Here is an 18,865-nt window from a genome sequence, read left to right as displayed (position 1 = left end):
AGGGGTTGTGGGAGGTAGGTGGGCAAAAGGTGTTTGAATTTTTCCTCATTCTTTCTCACCATTCAAATCTATTTTAGTTGGTGACAGATTGAATCTTCCTAGTTGACTGTGTATTGCCTGAAGTACTGGTAGGCGATCTCATCTTTATCTCAACCCATGAGCGTTTCCCCCACCCTGTTGAGGAAAAGCATAAGGACTGGGTGCTCAACCACTAGCTGGCCAAGGTCCACACCAGGGAAGGGCACAGAGAATCTGTAAAGGACCCTTCCAACCCAAGCCATCCCATGCTTCTATCACACTACCACTAGCAGGTAGTCACAGGAGCACTTATACCCTGGACAGATGAAGAACCTTTTGTTTTTTGAAGGGAGTGAGGAACCCCCAGCACAGCTACCTTAGACAAACACATCTCTACAAGACCCTTAACTGAAGTTTTTCTCTTCCTTTCAAGTCAGCAGTCCTCCAATGGGAGAATTCCAGAAGCTCAGGGATTTCTTACAGGCTTGCAGCAAATGATCCAATTTTACTGAAATTATTATCGATTGCATCTAATGACAAATTCAAGAACTCAGACTGTTGTTTTTATTTAAGATTACAACTTGATTATCAGCAGCTTTGACAGTAAAAATCTGTTCTGTCACCCCTTTTGCTAAGAAGTTACAATGCCTCTCCTTTTCTCCATGAGGCGAAAAGACATTTCCTTTAATAATTTATTTCCATCCACTCCAGATTCTGGAGACAAGATGCACCTCATCTTTCAAAAAACCCTTGACTGTGCTCTTTTAACAGCTTTCATTTATCAGAAAGGCTTTTCAACCGTATTATCAGCTCTTGCTGGGATGCTGACTACAAAGGCAACAGAAACATTTCAGTATCTTGTTCAGAGCAACAACCCATCTCAACTTTCAGGGTGCAGGGAGAGAGACAGTACGGCAAATTGAGAATCTAATTTTAGTTGTTCCAGCTAAAAAGGTAGGAGAGAAAGGGAACCGGCGGGCAGTGCCCTGGTTTTATCTCACAGGTTATCAAAGCAAGAGCTGTGTGCCTCCCAGAAGAGTACGGAACGTCTCTCTGCAGGCTTCAATAAGGAGGATAAAAAAAGCACTGTTCCTGTTACAGGAGTTAGGCCTTCTCCACCTCAGTATAATAATTCAGCTACAAACTGCCAAGAGGCTGAGCCCCAAACACACAGCAGCATTACACAGCTTCACATCCTAGTAACACATCCAAATGCCACACATCTCCCTTTGGAACAAAAACTGTAACTTTGGATGTTGGGAGGTCTCGTGCAATAGCAAAGTAAACAATGCCTAGAGCAAAGGATTTACTATATAGATTTATCATATCAGAAACACAAAGATTACTACGAATGTTTCATTTCTGTGTTATCCACTACACTACCTTCAAGCAGCAAAGAGACTTTATTGTGCTAGACACACAATGTGTTAGACAGCACAGATGTTACCTTCAAAAAATGGCCTGCATAACTAAGTACGGTTTGCAAATAGAAGCTATCATTTTTCAAGGACCCTTCAAGAAGAAAAACAGGAAAAAGTAGAGAGGAAAGGTGCAGGAAAACAATGAGAACCTGAAAAAAAGTGTTTCGGCCCCAGATGTCTCTGCACGTGGAAAGATGCAGTGGCTGAGAGTCAGCTTCCACACACATCTGGCACTGGAAGCTTTTCCCCTCTTCTGAAAGAATTAATAGTCATCCATGGAAAAGGTGGCTTGACCAGGCACAAACGAAAGGGTTACAAAGCACTACCCAGCGCTACCACTTTTTATTGCACAACTCACACATTCAGCCAAGTCAGATAGATAAGGCTGCATAGTCCCTTAATAAGTACAAAGCTCTTGCAAAACACAGCTGAGATGAGACTTACCATCTTACATGAAGTTCCTAATGACTCTTCCCCATCCATAACATTTCTGCTTGTAGGCTTTTCCTCTTTTTAGGTCAAAAAAATTTGCAGTTCAAGAACCTGTCTTATGAAGGTTTTTAAGTTACATCTGTTTTTCCAACCATTCACCAAAGCACCCTCAATCTTCCAACAAACTGAAACTTGAATTTCGCTGGTGAGAGTGATTTCGTTTTTTATAGAGAATCAGATGAAGATGCAGTAGTGCACAATCCTACTCCAAGATTGCTCTTCTTTCACTTACCTCATTTCAGATATACCTTAAATTCGAAATCAGAACTGAGCCAACAAAGCCCCAGTACTGGTTTCAAAAGCAGCCCACTGCCTGGTGATGCCACTGGCTGTTTTCCAGAGGGGAAGGTCAAAAACAGCCAGTCATACTTGCAGCACAGATGCTGCAGGTTGGACAATTCCTCCAGCTGTAAGAACAGTGAAAACATGCAACTCTGGAAGGGCACAGAGCTTCTATTCACTAGAATTCCTTATGAAAGAGTAACAAACTCACACAGAGGTCTAGGAAAACTGAGGGCTCCAACAAAGCAAGAGAAGGGGCTGCAAGTCTGGGAAGTCCCTTCTGTCTTTCTAACCTAAAGATACTGCCATGCACAGGGGAACTTGTAGCAGTAAGGGGGGATCGACCTGTGCAGAGCACTTGCTCAGCCAGGAATGGAGTGTCAGCAACAGCAGAGGGCATGAACTTCACAGATTTCATAACACAAGCCAAATACGTGCGTTGCTGACTGGAGGGAGGACACAGGTACAAACACGGTGTCTGAAAGATTACTGCACACACAAGTGAAAGTAAAAGCATATCAAAGATCAGGTTACAACGTCATTTAACCTGTAACTACCCTCCAGGAACTGAAAGCAGGGGCAATTAAAATCAAAGTGCTGTCTCCATGCCTCCATTTCCATTATCTCCACCACTTGTTCATGTTATGGGTGGGGGCTGGAAATGAGTTTCCATCAGGGTGCTCAGTATAATGAACATGCCAAGCTCTGTTCTCACAAGGCTATATATTACCACAACTCTACAGATTATGCAACAAAACAGTATTGAAGAAACCTCATATGGTATTAAAAAAGCGATCAACTAGAGATTTCTTCTACGCATCATGGAGCCATTTGTTCCATGTCTTCACAACTGTTTGGTTTTCAGTCAAACACAGCATCAGGACACTGGATTAAAAGCTACTTTAGGGTAAGGGTCACGGTACTGTACCTCAATAAAGTCAAGACAAAAAATCAAATTGGGAAACTCCAGAAGAGGACATTCACCCCACTGGGAAAAAGTTCAGTGCCATCAGTGATTTCTGCATTCCCCAAACCACTTGAAAATTCTGAAGAATTCCAAGATCCCTCAGCACAGCACCACTTAGCAAGAGCACAGACACTGAGCAGACCTCACTAATCATTTACAGAGAAGGGAACTCAAGTCAGGTATGACTGCTGCTAGAGCTCTAAAGCCTTTAATTTGTATTATGACAAAACCTGCACCCACTAGCCCATATTTAAATTGACACCACTGCCCATGGTTTGACTTTGGTTTGGAGCAGTGTGAGGGCCCCTGCAAACTCAGCTCCCCCACTGCAGCATCACATCCTGGCTTGCCTCTTATAAGTTCATAAGTTCATAAGGTTGGAAAGGACCTATAAGATCATCTAGTCCAACCATCCTCCTATCACTATCTCTACCCAACTACTAAATTAAATCCTTTAGCACCTCATCTAAACGCTTCTTGAACAGCGCTAGGGATGGTGCCTCAACCTCTTGTGTGACTCTTTGTTACATCAATGAAGTCCACAACACATCCAGGCCACCTGCAGCCCACTTGCACAGTTTGTAAGATGAAGAAACCCAGCTCCAAAGCAAACACATTGGAGTTTAAGTCCAAGTAGATTGAGTGACTAGCAAACAAAAAAGTTATACTTGCACTGTGAGAAAATATATCATACATAAACATATGGTCTCTCCCTCTCTAAACACAGGAAGTTATTCACAAGAGTAGAGAGCCAACCAACCACAGCTTCTCAAGAAGAACCTTTTATCCCATGCTGCATTAAAAGAGCTAGACATTAAGTAGTCTTCCAGAGGAAGCATTTAGTTCCATGCTCCTCCCCGCAGGTCTAAACAAGTTTGCAAGCATGAATAGCAGATCTCTCCGCAGAGACTCATCAATACTGCCTTTCATCCACTGAATCATTAAGCGGCCACTCTGCGTACTGGGCAGCTATTTTCTAAACCCACAATATTTCAGCTGGATCAAAACTAAGGTAATTAAAACATCAAGAGGCATTAACTTGAATGAGTTAATGCCTACACAGGACAGTCTTGCAGCAGAGCCAACAGCCCTGTGCTGCTAACACCACGGATGGGCTTTCATCACCTCTTCCCAGCTCACCCATGAAGCAGGAGAAACCCTTATTTCTGAGCATTCGTTGCTCAATCTCAGCACAGCTGCCGTCACACAGGCAGTCAAAACAATCTCCAGGACACTAGAAGCATCAGTATTCTGGCAACAGATTCTGACATGCATCAAAACTGAACACAGATGTACTGCACCAGGAGAAAGGCAAAAGCCACGGAGCAGTTTTTAGTGCCTAGCTAGATCCACGATGAATGAAGTGCAACCACACTCATCCCCAGGTATTCTGTCTTCATTTCATTCATCAGAAAAATAATTATCACTTCCAAGCTCCAAGTTACTTAGGTTTGATCATGAGCAATTTTGTTAGGAGGTACCTTATCACAAACAGTTTTATTAATAAAGTCCCATATGTTCTATCTATTAAATCACCACAGGCCTTCAGTGATATTACAAAGCATACATGTATATGGCAAAAAGAGTTCTGCTTGGTCAAGAAGTGGGGTGGCAGTTTATGTGGAAGGCACAAGTTGGAACAAAAGAATGAACCCCTTTACACCATGAACTGGACTTTACTAGGTACACGCTTGTCACTAGCATTGTGTACACCAACAGAACCAGCATTCACAGGTCTGTTCCTGCAAGATCACTTCTTAAAAACATCCAAGGTGATTTCTTAAATGCTGTTTGTACACCTACTTTTGTTGGCTAGAGCTGCAAAGAAATACGGAGCTCATGTAGAGTTTTGCTAGACAGATCGCCAGATTCTTCACTGTCTTTATCACTATCACCCTGTGGGTAAGATGCTTCAGTCATACCACTCCACTAAGGAACAGACAGCCCTTAATTTCAGCTACGGAAGAGCACAACTTGTGTTGAGAGCTGATCATTCATTCATAGAAGTCATCTGTTCTGCCTGCAACATTGGGTTATCACAGGGGAAACAGCAGCAACGAAGATAAATGGTGTGCGTGGTGTGGATGTGCATAGCAATACGTGTAACATACAAGGAGCTTATAAAGCCATCCCCTCATTAACTCCATGCTCCACATGCCCTCAATTTCTTCATGTCCTAGGGGAAAGGAGCAGCAGTCGTGGAACCTGCAGCCATCCCGTAAAATGGAAGCCATTCTGTGGGAGCTAAATCACATGCTTTCACAGCACTTTGAAGATGAGAACTGCCATGGTCTAACCACAAGGCTACCAGACATTTTGTCTCCTGTCCTTGCAAACATCTCAGCAGTCAGGCTACCTCACAGCTCAGCAGGAAGAAGTCAATTACCGCCCTTAAAGGTCAGCAGAGATAGCAGTGAATGGGGCAGCACTCAGCATCTTACAGCACCAAGGCAGACATCATCTGGAGCTGGAAAACCAACACCTGAAGAGGCAAATGCCCCTTAGCACCCATGTTCATGTGCTCTGATGCAGACCAGCTCACCTCTTCAGCCACATATCCTACCCTGCTCTGTGACTGAGTGCTTTCTGCTCATCTTCAACGTTACACACACGTAGACCATGAAAGTCAAAGATGTATCTCAGAAGGTAATAAGCAGAATAAGCTAATTACAGGTACACAGGAACTCCACTAACTGCAGCAACTACTGTATCCTTAAAAACACATCACAAAAAATATATAAGGAAGGTAGTGGTGTATTTTTTTTTATTTTTATTTTTTTTACAACACAGCGTGCACAAAACTGAGGAAGGAAGCAGCAAACTCTCCCAACTATCACCCTTGGTTAGGTATTAACCAGTGCTGAGTCTGTAATTACAGACTTCTTGTCCTCCAACATTTGTTCAGTCAATTGTTTTTCATGCAGCACTGCACAAATCCTTCCACGTTTCCAGCACGGCAAGCTCTATCACACAGCCCTTGGCATGCCAACAGATCCAAAAGTACTACTTCTAAAAGGCATTACAAATCCCTGCCTTCGGTGTGCCCCAGAACAAGCCCACCCTGGACACGTTTATGTAGCAAATGCTCGGCAGCTGTATGCATTGTTAGCACTCATACAGGTATATGTGAACTAAGAATGTGTCCCTAATAATAATAAATGCTTTGCTAGTAAGTTCCCAGACATGCCATGCTGTCTGAGCCCCAGGACTGAAGCAGGCATGCAGCAGTGCTCTCCTGCACCAGCATTCATTCAGCCAAACCTCCACACCCCTGCCTCCCCCATAGAGATATTTAGAGAAAGATGCTGCAGCTGCTTCAGAAAGGCCCAGAATTCCAGTGCAAGAAACTGACGGTGTGGGGCAGCAGGTGGTTTGCAGACAGCAGGGTAGGAAATCAGTGTGAATGTAAGAAATCAGTGCAACAGCTCAGCACCATGTGCTGTGCTGGTGGAATCTCTAAGAACAAAAAAAAATGGGGAGAAAAACTGAAGCTGTACAGGGGAAATGAACTCACGTCACGCTTTTTGGGAAGAGGGAGAAACATCTGTTTTCTGGGTTTAGAATAGATTTAGATCGCCCTAAGATTGTTGTGCCAGGGATGTGCCAGTGCCACAAAGTGTATGTGGCAAAGGGAGAACAGAGGGGTTCCCCTCCCAGCCCCACCTGCATGCGGCACGTTCCACTTTTTCTGCTCTCCCTAGAGCAGTTACCATACCCGACAGCTGGACTGAAACTAGACCTTCAAGTCATTAAACTGAACATTCCTCAGCTCCACAGAGAGCCTGGGCTTCAAATACAGCCCAGCTGCAGTGCTGTCAAATCACTCTGCATCAATGGCAGCAGCTCTGCCAGCTCCCTGTACACACAGGCTGCCCCTCGGATAGGGATGCAGAGGGCCCGGCAGCTGCACTTGTCACAGGCACCACCTCAGCCTTTCTATCTGTTCCAGCAAATATTTTTGTGACTCAGTTTATATTACTGATGTGAGCAGCACAATGCCATCCACCCCTTGCAAGCAAAACATGCCTGCTTAACAAATGGTTCTTAATCCTCGACATGACCACCCCTGGCTCCATCTTCCACAAAAAGCAAGATTAAAATGCTGCTTCTCACCACTCACATCCTAATCGCCGATAAGAGGCTGCAAAATAAATAAATAAATAAATATTTCTCATGCCCATATGCTCACTTCTTTCTCCTCGGGTGGAAAACACGGGCAGGAAATTTGTGTGGCTGAAGGCAAAGGGATACTGCCTTCCCATCCCAAGGATCCACTGGGGGGAAGGGGAATGGTCACTTCTTTTATAGCATTACAGTAGAAGCTGCTGCTAAAAGAGCCTGCTTTGGCAGGGGGGTGGACTCAATGATCTCTAGAGGTCCCTTCCGACCCCTACAGCTCTGTGATTCTGCTATTTTGTTCACAGTTTACAATCCTCCTCATTGCTGCACACCCACTGCATACGGGGAGGTGGCTGAGCCTCACCCGAACCACAGAATTCAGCAGACTCTCAGCTGAACTCATGGACAACCAGCACTGGTCCAACTGCTCTTTATCTATCCTCCCCCCATGCCTACCCCATAGTGCTGGGTGCTGCAAGCCCTGCCTACCAAAACACCTGCTGGCAACAGAGAGAAGACAAATGAAGAACACGTGAAAGGAGAAGAACTGGCATCAAGCAATGAGCTGTAAACACTGCTGATTTCAGTCTTTTTTTGTTCCCCTTTTTCCACTGTGATTAAAAGAAACATAAAATTAGGACTCAGAACGAAAAATAGCATTAAAGAGAATACTCTCTGCATGAGAAAACAACATCTTTTGAAACCCTTACACAACAAGCCCTCCCAAAAATTATCTGCAGAGATTTGCTTTGCACTACAAGAAATATTGAAATTAACTGCACATTACAGCATCTCATTTCTCAATTGTCAGAAATGAGTTACAAACCACTCAGATCAAATGCTCTCTTCCCACAGGGAGCCTCAGAAAGTACGTCGTGTTCAAAATGAAACAGCCCAGCACTTGAACGCTGCACACAGAACTATTCTTCAGAGAGGATACGCTTTATTTTTTCTTTTACAAACTTCCATCACTTGGAAAGAGATCATTCAGAAGATTACGACAAATTCTAAGTGCCACATACTCAGTGATGCATCACAGGACACGCCGAGGCTGTTGACAATGGACAAAAAACTTAGGGATGGGATGGGCAGGATTTTCCCATTTTAGAATTCTCTAATCTGGCCTTGAAATGCAAGAACTGAGTTCTCAAACACAATGGCTGAGTACAATTCCCATTGTAGACCTTCCACAACCAGCTCCATTACCACGTATGCTTACGTACTACTCAACAAACACGACCCTCTTTTTGCATGGAAAGCACGGACTCCCCGCATCACAGCACTGAAGTTCCACACGTCAGGTTAGACATTAAAAGAAAATTCTTCACTCAGAGGACAGCGAGGCACTGGCACAGGCTGCCAGAAAGCTGTGGGTACCCCATCCCTGGAGGTACTCAGGACCAGGTTGGAAGGGCCTGAGCTGGTGGGGCAGCCAGCCCATGGCAGAGGATGAGGCTGTGTGGGCTCTGGGGCCCTTTCTAACCCATCCTATGGGCATTAAAATGCTGTGTGAGGTGTTCGTTTTATTTGTTATATTTATTCGTTACATTTATTGGATGTGTTTAACTTCTCAAAGTGACATAGCTTTGCTCATTATTAATTTGGAGCTTGTTTGGTTGAGTATTTAGCACAAAACTGTTTCTGGGAGAAGGCAGAGAAAAAAACTGGAGTTTCTGGAGAAAACATGGAAGGCAGATAACTCAGCCAACATGCGATAAACCCACTATCAAAAAATGTGACACATCACTCACACTGGCCTGCAGAGGCCTCATTAACTTCGAAAGTTAACACAGCACTGAGACAAACGGACACAAGCAATCACGTTAAGTACACCTGAGCTAGCTGACTATCAGTGTGAACAAAGACAGAAATTAAAAATCAGCCCGTACGCACCACGTGCTCACTGCCATGGCTGCACCACCTATCTGCAGCCACTGGCACAACTTCAGAGCGCTCTCACTGTGGTGTTGATTAACCCCGCTGTAATCACAGCCAAGATGAAGGCAGAGCAATACACACGATAAAAAGAACCTGCAAATTATTGAGTTAAAAAAGGCGGATGCTGCAGCAAATCCCTCAGCACTGCGGGGCATTTGGGGCCTTGATCTCTGCCTGTAATGAGAAAGAAGACGTAGATAGCACACTGGGAGTGCGTGGGCAGACCCCCACGCAACATCTCCAAGGTTCTGCCAGAAGCCTGCCTACACAGCCCCGACTGCATGAAGCAGCACTTCAAATGCTAATTTCCACTCTACTACTAAAGGTACGATTAGCTGCAAGGCTCTGCTTCGCCGTCAAAAATAGCTGATTTATTTTTTTTTCCCCCCTCTGAGAAACTGTCATGATTCTTGGCGCACAATCCACAGCGAGCCTGACTGCATCTCACCGCTCTGAAGCACAGGTACCAACTATCTGTGCAACTCACGCTCAATAATGAACGGATTCATTAACCACCCTGCTGAAGATGCACTGCGATTTTTCCCAAACCTTCCTCCTCAGTAATTTCCAGTTCACCAAACAGGTTCCACTACCGTGGTGGATTAAAATCAAAACTCACACCTGCCCCCATCTCCATACGCTCATGTCAACGTGTTTCTGAGAGACAGCTCTCATTCCCATGCAAGTAACAGCCAACGTCTATTTGCTTTTAGAGCATCAAAAATGGAAGTGCGTCGCTCACGGAAAGCATCACCGTGCCTCGTGCCCCAGGTCACAACAGAAAGCTCCCGCACGTCCCCTGCAGAGCCCACTCCACCCGATCCCGGGATTTGTGAGCACCCTGCCCAGGGTGGGGTTTGCGGATTTACGTTGGAGAGGAGCTGTTCTGAAGCAGCAGCGGGGCCACGGGCGGCAGGACTGCTGCATTGTCTCGTCAGATGCACGCACGCCTCCTCCTCCTCCTCCCCGCAATCCGGCAGCTCTCAGCGAGCCACGCTTTAATTAAATGTCTCCCAGGATCTGTTCCCAGGAAAGCGCACCTGAACCCTTGCCAAAAAAAACGCAAGCGGCTTCTCCTCCCCTGAAATACACTGGAAGCCGTTCGCTCACGTCCAGGAGCAGACCTCATCCTCCTCCAGCCCCGGCTGAGGATGCCCTGCACCCATTCAAGCACCCATGGGTGCTCCCACCCCTCCGGTTCTGCAGACCTCGCGTCCTCTGCGGGGCCCGGAGGCACACAGCCTGTCCTTGCCTGCAATGTTCTGCAGCACAGGGCTGATGGAGGCACGGCCGGCACACGCTATTCACCGCCACCAGCAAAGGGCGGGAGGCAGAAGTGAAGGCTGCACGAATGCCAACGGGGAATTCGGAGCTGCTCTCCAAGGGACCCTTTGAGGGCAAGGTTCGTGCATGCGGCTGGGAGAGACCGGGGAACTCGCACAGAAAGCAGCTATCGCTCCCTCCATGTGGATACACGGGGAGCTGGAAATAGGTGATCTCCATGGAGGTCTTCTCCAACCCAAGCCACGCTCTGAGCGTGGAAAATGACACCACAGAGCGAGGCAGCGGAACCACAGCCAACTTCGAGCATCTCCAGGCTGAGGTTCCCTTACTGCGCTCACCAGGAATCCCTCCATGCCCTCCCCAGCCCCACCCAGGGCTGGCACCCGCCTCGCTGCAAGCAGCACCAAAAAAGAAACGAGACGCTAACGGAAAGGAAAAGAAGGCGGAGGAGGGAAAGCGAAATATATATATGCGTGTATATGTAAAAGGAAAGGAAAAAAAAAACAAACACCGGACAGGTTCGGAAAACGCTGTCCCTGCTGCGTGGTAACAGCACACCGTGGGATGGGGATGGAGGGAGGGACGGAGCGCGCTCCTGGGGCCGCCCGAGCCCCGCGCAGCTCCCCGCTGCCGTGCGCTTCCCCGGGCAGTGCCCCGGGCTCACCTGACCCCGGCGCTTACCTTCATGTCGCTGATGATGGTCTGGAAGAGCCCTCCGAGCGCGCTACATTCCTTCTCGATCACCGCCTCCATTTTCCTCGGCCGGCACACGGCAGGAGGAGGACGCGCACGGCGCTGCGGTTCCGCTGCTCGGCTGCGGACAAACGAGACCCTCGCTCCCACCGCACCGCCACACCCGCGCACGGGGGCAGACGGGCAAAAAAAATCAACAGCTCCTCTCCGCCTCGAAACGACTGCCTCTAAAAATGTAAAAAAAAAATGAGGGGAAAAGAAAAAAAAAAAAGAAAAAAAAAAAAGAAAAAAAGGAAGGAGCGCGGAATGCGCTACGCGCAACGCGTGGCCCCACAGCGGAGCTCCGCGCAGCCCCGCACCGCGCTGCCCTCCCGAGCCCGGGCAGCACCGCAGCCCATCGCTGTGGGACCGGTGGGCGCTGCAGGAGGAGCGCCAAACGATAAAAAACAAAACGACCGATTGGGTTCGTCTATGGAAAGACACGGCACCGCGTGCTGTGCCTGAAAGCTCGCAACGCAGCACCGAGCGGGGACAACGCTGCCGCCCCGACCCGCTGCCCGCCCGCCCTACAACGCCCGGCGATCCCCGGCGGCGGATCCGCCCGAGCACTGCCGCTGCTCCTCCTCCTCCCGCCGCCGCTGCTCCGCAGCCCGACCCCGCCCCGCTGCGTCACGGCTCGGCCCGAGCTGCGCGCCGCGGGCACCGCTGGCACCACGGGTTCGAGTCCCGCTGCCGCCAGGTTTGCCCCCGAGAGCCAGCAGTGCCTCCAGCTGGGCTGGGACACTGGGCTGGGACTGCTTCCCTGCTGTTACTGGGTGTAATTGAGTGACGTTACGTTGTTTCAGGTGAAAAATGCCAGCAGGCTGCCTACCTGGGCAGGAAATGATGGAATCATACGGTACCCAGAGTTGGAAGGGACCCATAAGGATAGAGTCCGACTCCTGGCTCTGCGCAGGCCCACCTCAAATAGCAGCTAAACATCCTCAGAGAACACACCAGCAAATGCTTTTGGAAAATACTGAGGTTAAAATTCTCTATAGACACATCCAGACTAGGGGCCTGCAAGTACATGTGTAATGGTGCTGGAGGCGTACAACTGTGTACCCAGAGCCGTGTGACTTCTGAGCTCTGAAATTAACCATAAAAGCATGGATTATCCCGAGGTGGAAGAGACACACAAGGACCTGTGGGTGACCCATCCCTGGAGGTACTCAGGGCTGGGTTGGATGGGGCCCTGGGCAGCCTGAGCTGGTGGGGGGCAGCTCTGCCCTTGGCAGGGGTTGGGGCAAGGTGGGCTTTGTGACCCCTTCCATCCCAAGCCATCCTGTGATTCTGTTATCCTGTGATCTTTAGGTGTTTGTTTTTATCTCCTCCTATGCTTGCACATGGCGGTACACACACAATCAGTAGCTGAGATGGAAAGAAAAATATATTAAAACTATTTATCAATTACTACTATTATTACATATAACCTACTTAGTCCTCATCTGAGAGTAAGCAGTGCAGAACACCATCATGTTTTGCTTCACTTCAGTCTGGATTTAGGCCATGCAAGGAATGGATTACAACCTGTGTGTTAATTTAGCAATGATGAAAAATAGCAGACAGGATTTGCAAAGTAAAGGGCTGACAGGTTGCAGAATGCACAGTGCGTATGGGACAGGATGGAGAGAAATCCCCTTCTGTAAAGGAAAGGTTGTTTCTCAAGGAGTGCATTAGTGCTTCTGTTAATAAATCAGTGCTGGCTGCAGTGTGCTCGGCAACAAATCTCCACAGAGTGATGAAACAGCAAGCAGGTATGCAATAGAAAAATGAAGTAAGCATTTCAATCTCCAGTAAATTGTAACAGGAGAATCTGGCTCATTATGTAAGGGAATTATTTTTACTTTGCAAATTTGCAAGGGAAAAGTTATGACGAGAACCTTGGTAAACCACTGCAACTTGAATTCCTGACCTGAACATCTCTGTAGGGTGGAGAGCTCCCAGTGGAGGGGTCTGTCAGAAAGTGATGGTTCCAGAAAAACGGAACCATCAGGATTTCAACAGAGTGTACCTTCATAGGATAAGAAATCAAACTGGAGCATCACTGACAGAAGAATTGTATTGTTTCATTTCACTATATTTTCATTTCAAATATTACTTTCATTGCACACGTCACTTACTGATTCCGTACATTTTGTATTTTCAGATTTTTGTTCATAGCATAGCAGCTGAAAAATAATAGTTTAAATAGCTGAAAATATAGTTTAAAATCATCAAAATAAGGTTGCAATGACTGAAGCTTTTCTTTATCAGCAAAGGAAGCTTCAGACTTTAAACTTACTTCTTCCTTTAGTCACTTTTAACAATAGAATTTTCCACAAGATGGCAATTCAGCTTCAGCCAGCTGAGAGAGTGAGCATTTTTCTTCAGATACATGAGCCCAAGTACTTGTTTAAAGTGCGAGTAAGAAGTAGTCTGGTGATGCTGCAGTACTGTCAGGTCACCATCTGTCTTCTTATTTCTGGGATCTGCTTGACTGATTTATAGCAAATCACTTCCTGCAGGCATTATTTGCAGAACTTCATTACGGTCAAAGGCTGCTTCTGTACTCGGGAGCCCCCGTTACAGGGCATAGTTTCATTTCCAGGTGATGACATCCTGTACAATATCACGTTGCATGGGCAAATGCCAACTCCACTTCTTGACAGTGGAAAGGCTGAGTTCCTCCTTTCTGGCAACCCCCAGCACATGTCAACCTTAAAATTTGTTAACAGCACAAGAACAAGTAACCGTGGTGCTCATTTAAGTCCTATTCTTATGAAGATTTAAGCCCACTAGTTCTTGAATGTGAGCAGCCCTGTAGAAAACTAGATTACACATGCACTTAAGCGTTATCAGATTGAAGTCATAGAACAACAATCACAAAAGGTACTTAATCACCTTTAAATTACAGTGTTCCTAATTTAGCTAATGTTATTCCCCAAGGAAAAATTGCCTCATCTTGCATACAATCAAGAAAGAATCAAGGGCTGTTCCTTCAAGTGGTTGACAGTTCAAAAAGAGATACAATTTTAAAAAATTGGTTGCTAAAGGCTGAAATATTTAATTGAATTATCTCTCTAAGAATTTATGCAAATTAATAGTATAATACTCCATTATTTTTCCACATCATCTTTCGTTCTGAAGCTTTCCTAAAATATGTTCATAAGCTTGAAAAACAAGTGTATATGTTTGTATGGAACAAGTATTCTGTCCCTGATGGAGGCTTTCTGGTAATCATTTATATTTCAAAGGACAGTGGTGTTTTTCCTTTTTATCAATTCAGGAAAATGAGCCCAAGCACTTCCACAGCACTGAGTCCCTGGCATGATTTCCTTCATCCCTCCAGGTGCTCACTGGATCCCATCCTGCTCTATTCATGCAAGCAGGTGAGGACACTTCATAGTGCCTACTGCGACGGAAAAGGAAGATGGCAGACAACACAGCCAGAAGGATGGGAAAAAGAACTGAGGAAAAATGGAGGGAACCCAATGGAGTCCATTGTGAGCGCGCCATCCCAATGGTATTACAGTCAATAACAAACCTTCCCTATCACTAGTGAGAAATCCATATTATCTTCAGAAAAGATTCATTAGTCTCTGCTTGTATGTGTGGTTAGGGAGCTATGGAACAGGTGTTCGTGGTCCCTGGTTTCAAAACATGAGAAATAACATTTCGTTTCTCTAACTTTATTCAGATTATTTTTACATTCCAAATTGTTTTTAAATTATCGAGCAGCATAACTGTCGTGTGGGTACCTCTGCAAACATTTCTGCTTGCTGGCAAAATAGCAGCTGCTATTGCTTTACCCAGATTGATTTGCACAGAACAGCTCCATCTAAAGCCTACCTACAGGCAACAGCTCTGCAGCACAATATCAGTGCGGTCTCATTTTTGGCTGTAAGCTTTTCACAGGAAAAAAAAGAGAACACAATGAAACGGTACATTTTCAAAATCCAACATGGGATGTAGTTCATTCAGAGCACACTGAGGATGAGACTTTTTTTTTTAAAGGACTAAAATCTATCTTCCCTTCTCTCCAGTACATAGGAAAATGAAGTCCATGCCACCACTGTCTCTATTCACAAGGCACAAAAGATAAGACTCAGAGCATTGCCTGGATATTACAGACTGGTGGGGTTTTTAATTCTTTGGTAATGGAAAACGGAAATGTTCTTGCTACCATTTGCTGTCTCATGCTGATAGGTTCAGTAAAGATGTGTAGGCCTACCATGTCCTTCTGCCCATCTCAAACCCCTCACAGGACGAGGCATCGGCACAAACTGGAACACAAGAGGTTCCCCTTGAACATCAAGAAGCACTTCTGTGGTGCAGGTGGCTGGGCACTGGTACAGGCTGTCCAGAGAGGCTGTGGGGTCTTCTCCATAGAGATCAAAAGCCACCTGGACAAGGCCCTGGGCCCCTGCTCTGGGTGTCTGGATTAAATTTCATCAGTGCACTTGTGAAGGCAAGCAGTGAGTTTTAAAAACAAAAATTTACATTTGCATTAAGCACTCTGAAGAAAACAAGCCTATAATAGGTGTCATTTTTGCAAACAGTTTGTGTGCCCCTCTTCTTAGCAGCATCAGCTTTGACTTCAGTAGAACCTCATAGAAGTACCAAAGTTGCCTGCTGTATTGTACCTCCTGCATCTGCATTAGCCCAAACCTTAATCAGCCATTCCTCCTTTTGCTTTAGCCATTAGATAGGGTAAAAATCAGAGTTCTCAACAAGCCTCATGTTTTAGTAGGTCAGTATTCCTGAAATCTCTGATGTCAGTGTTTATCGGAACGCACAGCATGCTGAACCACCTCAGGACGTGGTCATATGAAATGTTATGCAACACTTCCTCCCATAAAAGAGAACATTATTTTGCCACTCCATAAATCCGGCTTTGAAAACAAGCATTACATTCACAAAGAAATGCTTCTGAAAAAAAAACACAATAATAAAACGTATTTCAGTGGGCAGACTTCCAGCTCCACAAACGTATTGAATATTTTTTTTTTTTCCTATTTAGCTGTGTTTATTTTTTTGAAATTCTGATAAAAAAACAACTTCAACACTAATCCTCTTTTACAGAACCAGACACCTGGGATGTCAGTGAAGAGAAATCATGAGGTAAAGGTTCCCCTGTGAGTCCACTTCTGCCATCTCCACGGGCAAAAGCATTTGGTAGGTAAGATCTGGCTGAGAGCTAGCAGCGTGTAGTTTCCTCAAAAAAAAAAAAATAGAAACAGAAGAATCAGAAACAAGAGGAGCTCTTCCAACGAAGCAAAGGCAATAGACAAAAAGAAAAATCTAGCCTACTTACCCAAATAATGCATTCAGACTGGCACGTACTGGAATTTGGGACTAAAACCAAAGAGAGCTGACATGAGGACATACTGCGGGGAGGGACGAGAACAGCAATGAATGGTACCATTGTGTGACTCCTTTAATTAATTTTTGCAATGAAGCCAAAGCTCTAATTTACCACATCCCAAAAGTAAATAGAAGAGGTTTTGACCTTAATTTTGGAGGTGGAGAAGGAAAACCTAATTGTTGAGTAGTCGGCTGTCACTCGTTACTGCAATAGGATGGATACACTTGGTGTGTTACTATGAATAGTCCAGATTCAGCTGTCAAAATAGTGGGTAATGACAGCTTTGTTCTCTCTCCATTTCTTTCCAAGTGTTTGATTAGCAACATTTTGTACCAGTTTTACCATGTGCGGTGCAATGCTCTCCACTCCACCAGGATCTATCTGGGCCATAAAATTGCTCTTTTCTGTCTTCTCAGGAGGTAGATAAGGGCAGCTTTGGCGGGCACAAAACACACAGATGGAGGAGATCCTTCCCTCACCTTGTTTTCTGTAAGCTCCAAATGAGGATATTTGCTCTGCAGAGCTGAGAGCAGGAAGGGAATTTTTTTGGTGCGTCACATCTGCAAGCTGAAAAGGTGCAGAAGCCGTGTCTTTTCCTAACCAGGGCTACTAATAAGGATGTATTTAATTAAATGTGCACTGTATAATCTTCAAAAACTGCCTCTGCTTGGATCATTCAGACTTTGTTCAACCATCACTGTACTGAACAACAGCATTGCATCTTGGGGGCATTGCTGTGGACTGAGGGGAAGAACTGAGATCTGCGTGAGGTCCTGGTGGCCTGTCAGCTGCTGCACCACTGTGTGTGCCCACCTACAACGAGCACAATGTGCTCGCTAAACCACGTGGTTTATGCTCCAGATCTTTTTGCTCAATGCCAGTTGGAAGGGGAAGTCACTCAGCATCAGAACATGCAGGATTTAGGCAGAAATGTTCATAGAAAAAACGCTGTTCTGGTAAGTTCTGCAATGGCAGGACAAAGCAGTGATCTGTGTTAGGCTGTCTAGTTCAGACAAAGCATCCTGCATCAGACAGTGTACATATTATTAGATTAACACCTACGATGTGTTAGCTATCGCCTGAAATACAAATAATAGACAGTTCCTGACCCCAAATACTTGCTAATAGCAGCCCTCTTTCCCCAGAATTGCAGAAGCAGCCCAGAAGTGTGAACATTTCTTTTGTCACTCTCCTTTTCTTGGTATTGCTACTCAAAATCCCTGATAATAGGGCATTTCATATACAGAAATCCCTTGCTGGGAAGGCAGCCTGATTTCTGGTTGGTGTCACAGTTTAACAGCTTAGGTCAGGAGCACAAAATTAGATGTTGTTGTCTGCCAAGAATCAAGACAAACAGGAAAATTCCCCTAGCGCTTTCAATAACTGGGAATAAACCTCATGAATGACCTTCTAAACTTCTGTCAGTATGGGGAAGATACAGATCTTCTGATTTCTGCAGCTGTCAAATCAAGAGGGGACTGTCATCTTTTTGAAGGACGTGCTTTAACAAAGCATGAGTTGGTGTGAACCTTGGTGTGAAACCAGTCAGGGTGATCTCATGGTCTTTTCTGATGTTGAAAGCCATGGCTGCATGAATCAATCTCTGAGGAAGACCCAGGGCTTAGCACAGATCTTGAGAGACAGCTGCCAGTCTTACAGTGCTAGGGGATGACATACAGGGAATGCTTTGGTCCCTTTGGGCTGAGGCACAGTAGCAGGAGGGTGGTCATCATTGTGATATATGATCTGTGAATGGTTGGTGGGCTGGCTTCCAAAGCTGTATCTCATTGAGGACAGTACAGTTGTTTGCTGAGCCATTGTCTTTCATTAGGCCACTGAAGGTGTTTGGAAAAAGCACATCGGTGTTTGAGTGCACAAGCCCTGAGCTAAACAAACTTCTAAGTGCAGATATTCAAAATACGAGAATGATATGGGGTAACATTTGACATTGTTCTCCTTTGTGAGAAAGCAAAGCATGACATTTTTAGAGGAGAGATTCAGCATCAGTTTTGTTTTTAGGACCCTGGTAGCTGGGCACTTGGTTGATATCCAGATCTTCTGGCTTTTTGTACCCAAATCCCATGGCAACGCTGATTTCTCAGCTCTGTGGAGCAGCGATCGGTGATGGGAGTTAGTTCAGCTCTGCTGCCCATGGCATGGGGTCCCCTCCCAGTGATTCTGGATGGGTGAGGAAGGATTTTGTGCCCTTTGGATGGAAAAGGAGTGCTTGGCACCACTGCCAGGGCTGGCCTTCAGCTCTGCAGC

At 45.8% G+C, this 18,865-nt stretch overlaps 1 protein-coding gene across 10 annotated transcripts in view; it reads right to left on the bottom strand.

Annotated features, from left to right (window-relative positions):
- MTSS1 (MTSS I-BAR domain containing 1) overlaps nucleotides 1-11,427 on the bottom strand; it is a 113,692-nt gene extending 102,265 nt beyond the window's left edge. For all 10 annotated transcript variants that reach the window (XM_065752144.1, XM_065752147.1, XM_065752152.1 and 7 more), the window contains exon 1: nucleotides 11,203-11,427. In XM_065752144.1, coding sequence (XP_065608216.1) covers nucleotides 11,203-11,274 — 72 coding nt within the window. In that variant the 5' untranslated portion in view covers nucleotides 11,275-11,427. The remainder of the gene's footprint in view (nucleotides 1-11,202) is intronic.
- Between the last annotated feature and the right edge of the window lie 7,438 nt (nucleotides 11,428-18,865).

The sequence above is a fragment of the Cyrtonyx montezumae genome, unplaced genomic scaffold, assembly GCF_038088225.1.
Source record: "Cyrtonyx montezumae isolate F1298 unplaced genomic scaffold, pur_monq_1.0 scaffold_8, whole genome shotgun sequence".
NCBI lineage: Eukaryota > Metazoa > Chordata > Aves > Galliformes > Odontophoridae > Cyrtonyx > Cyrtonyx montezumae.
Note: the sequence above shows the minus strand (reverse complement) of the source record. Positions and strands in the feature narration are given on the sequence as shown.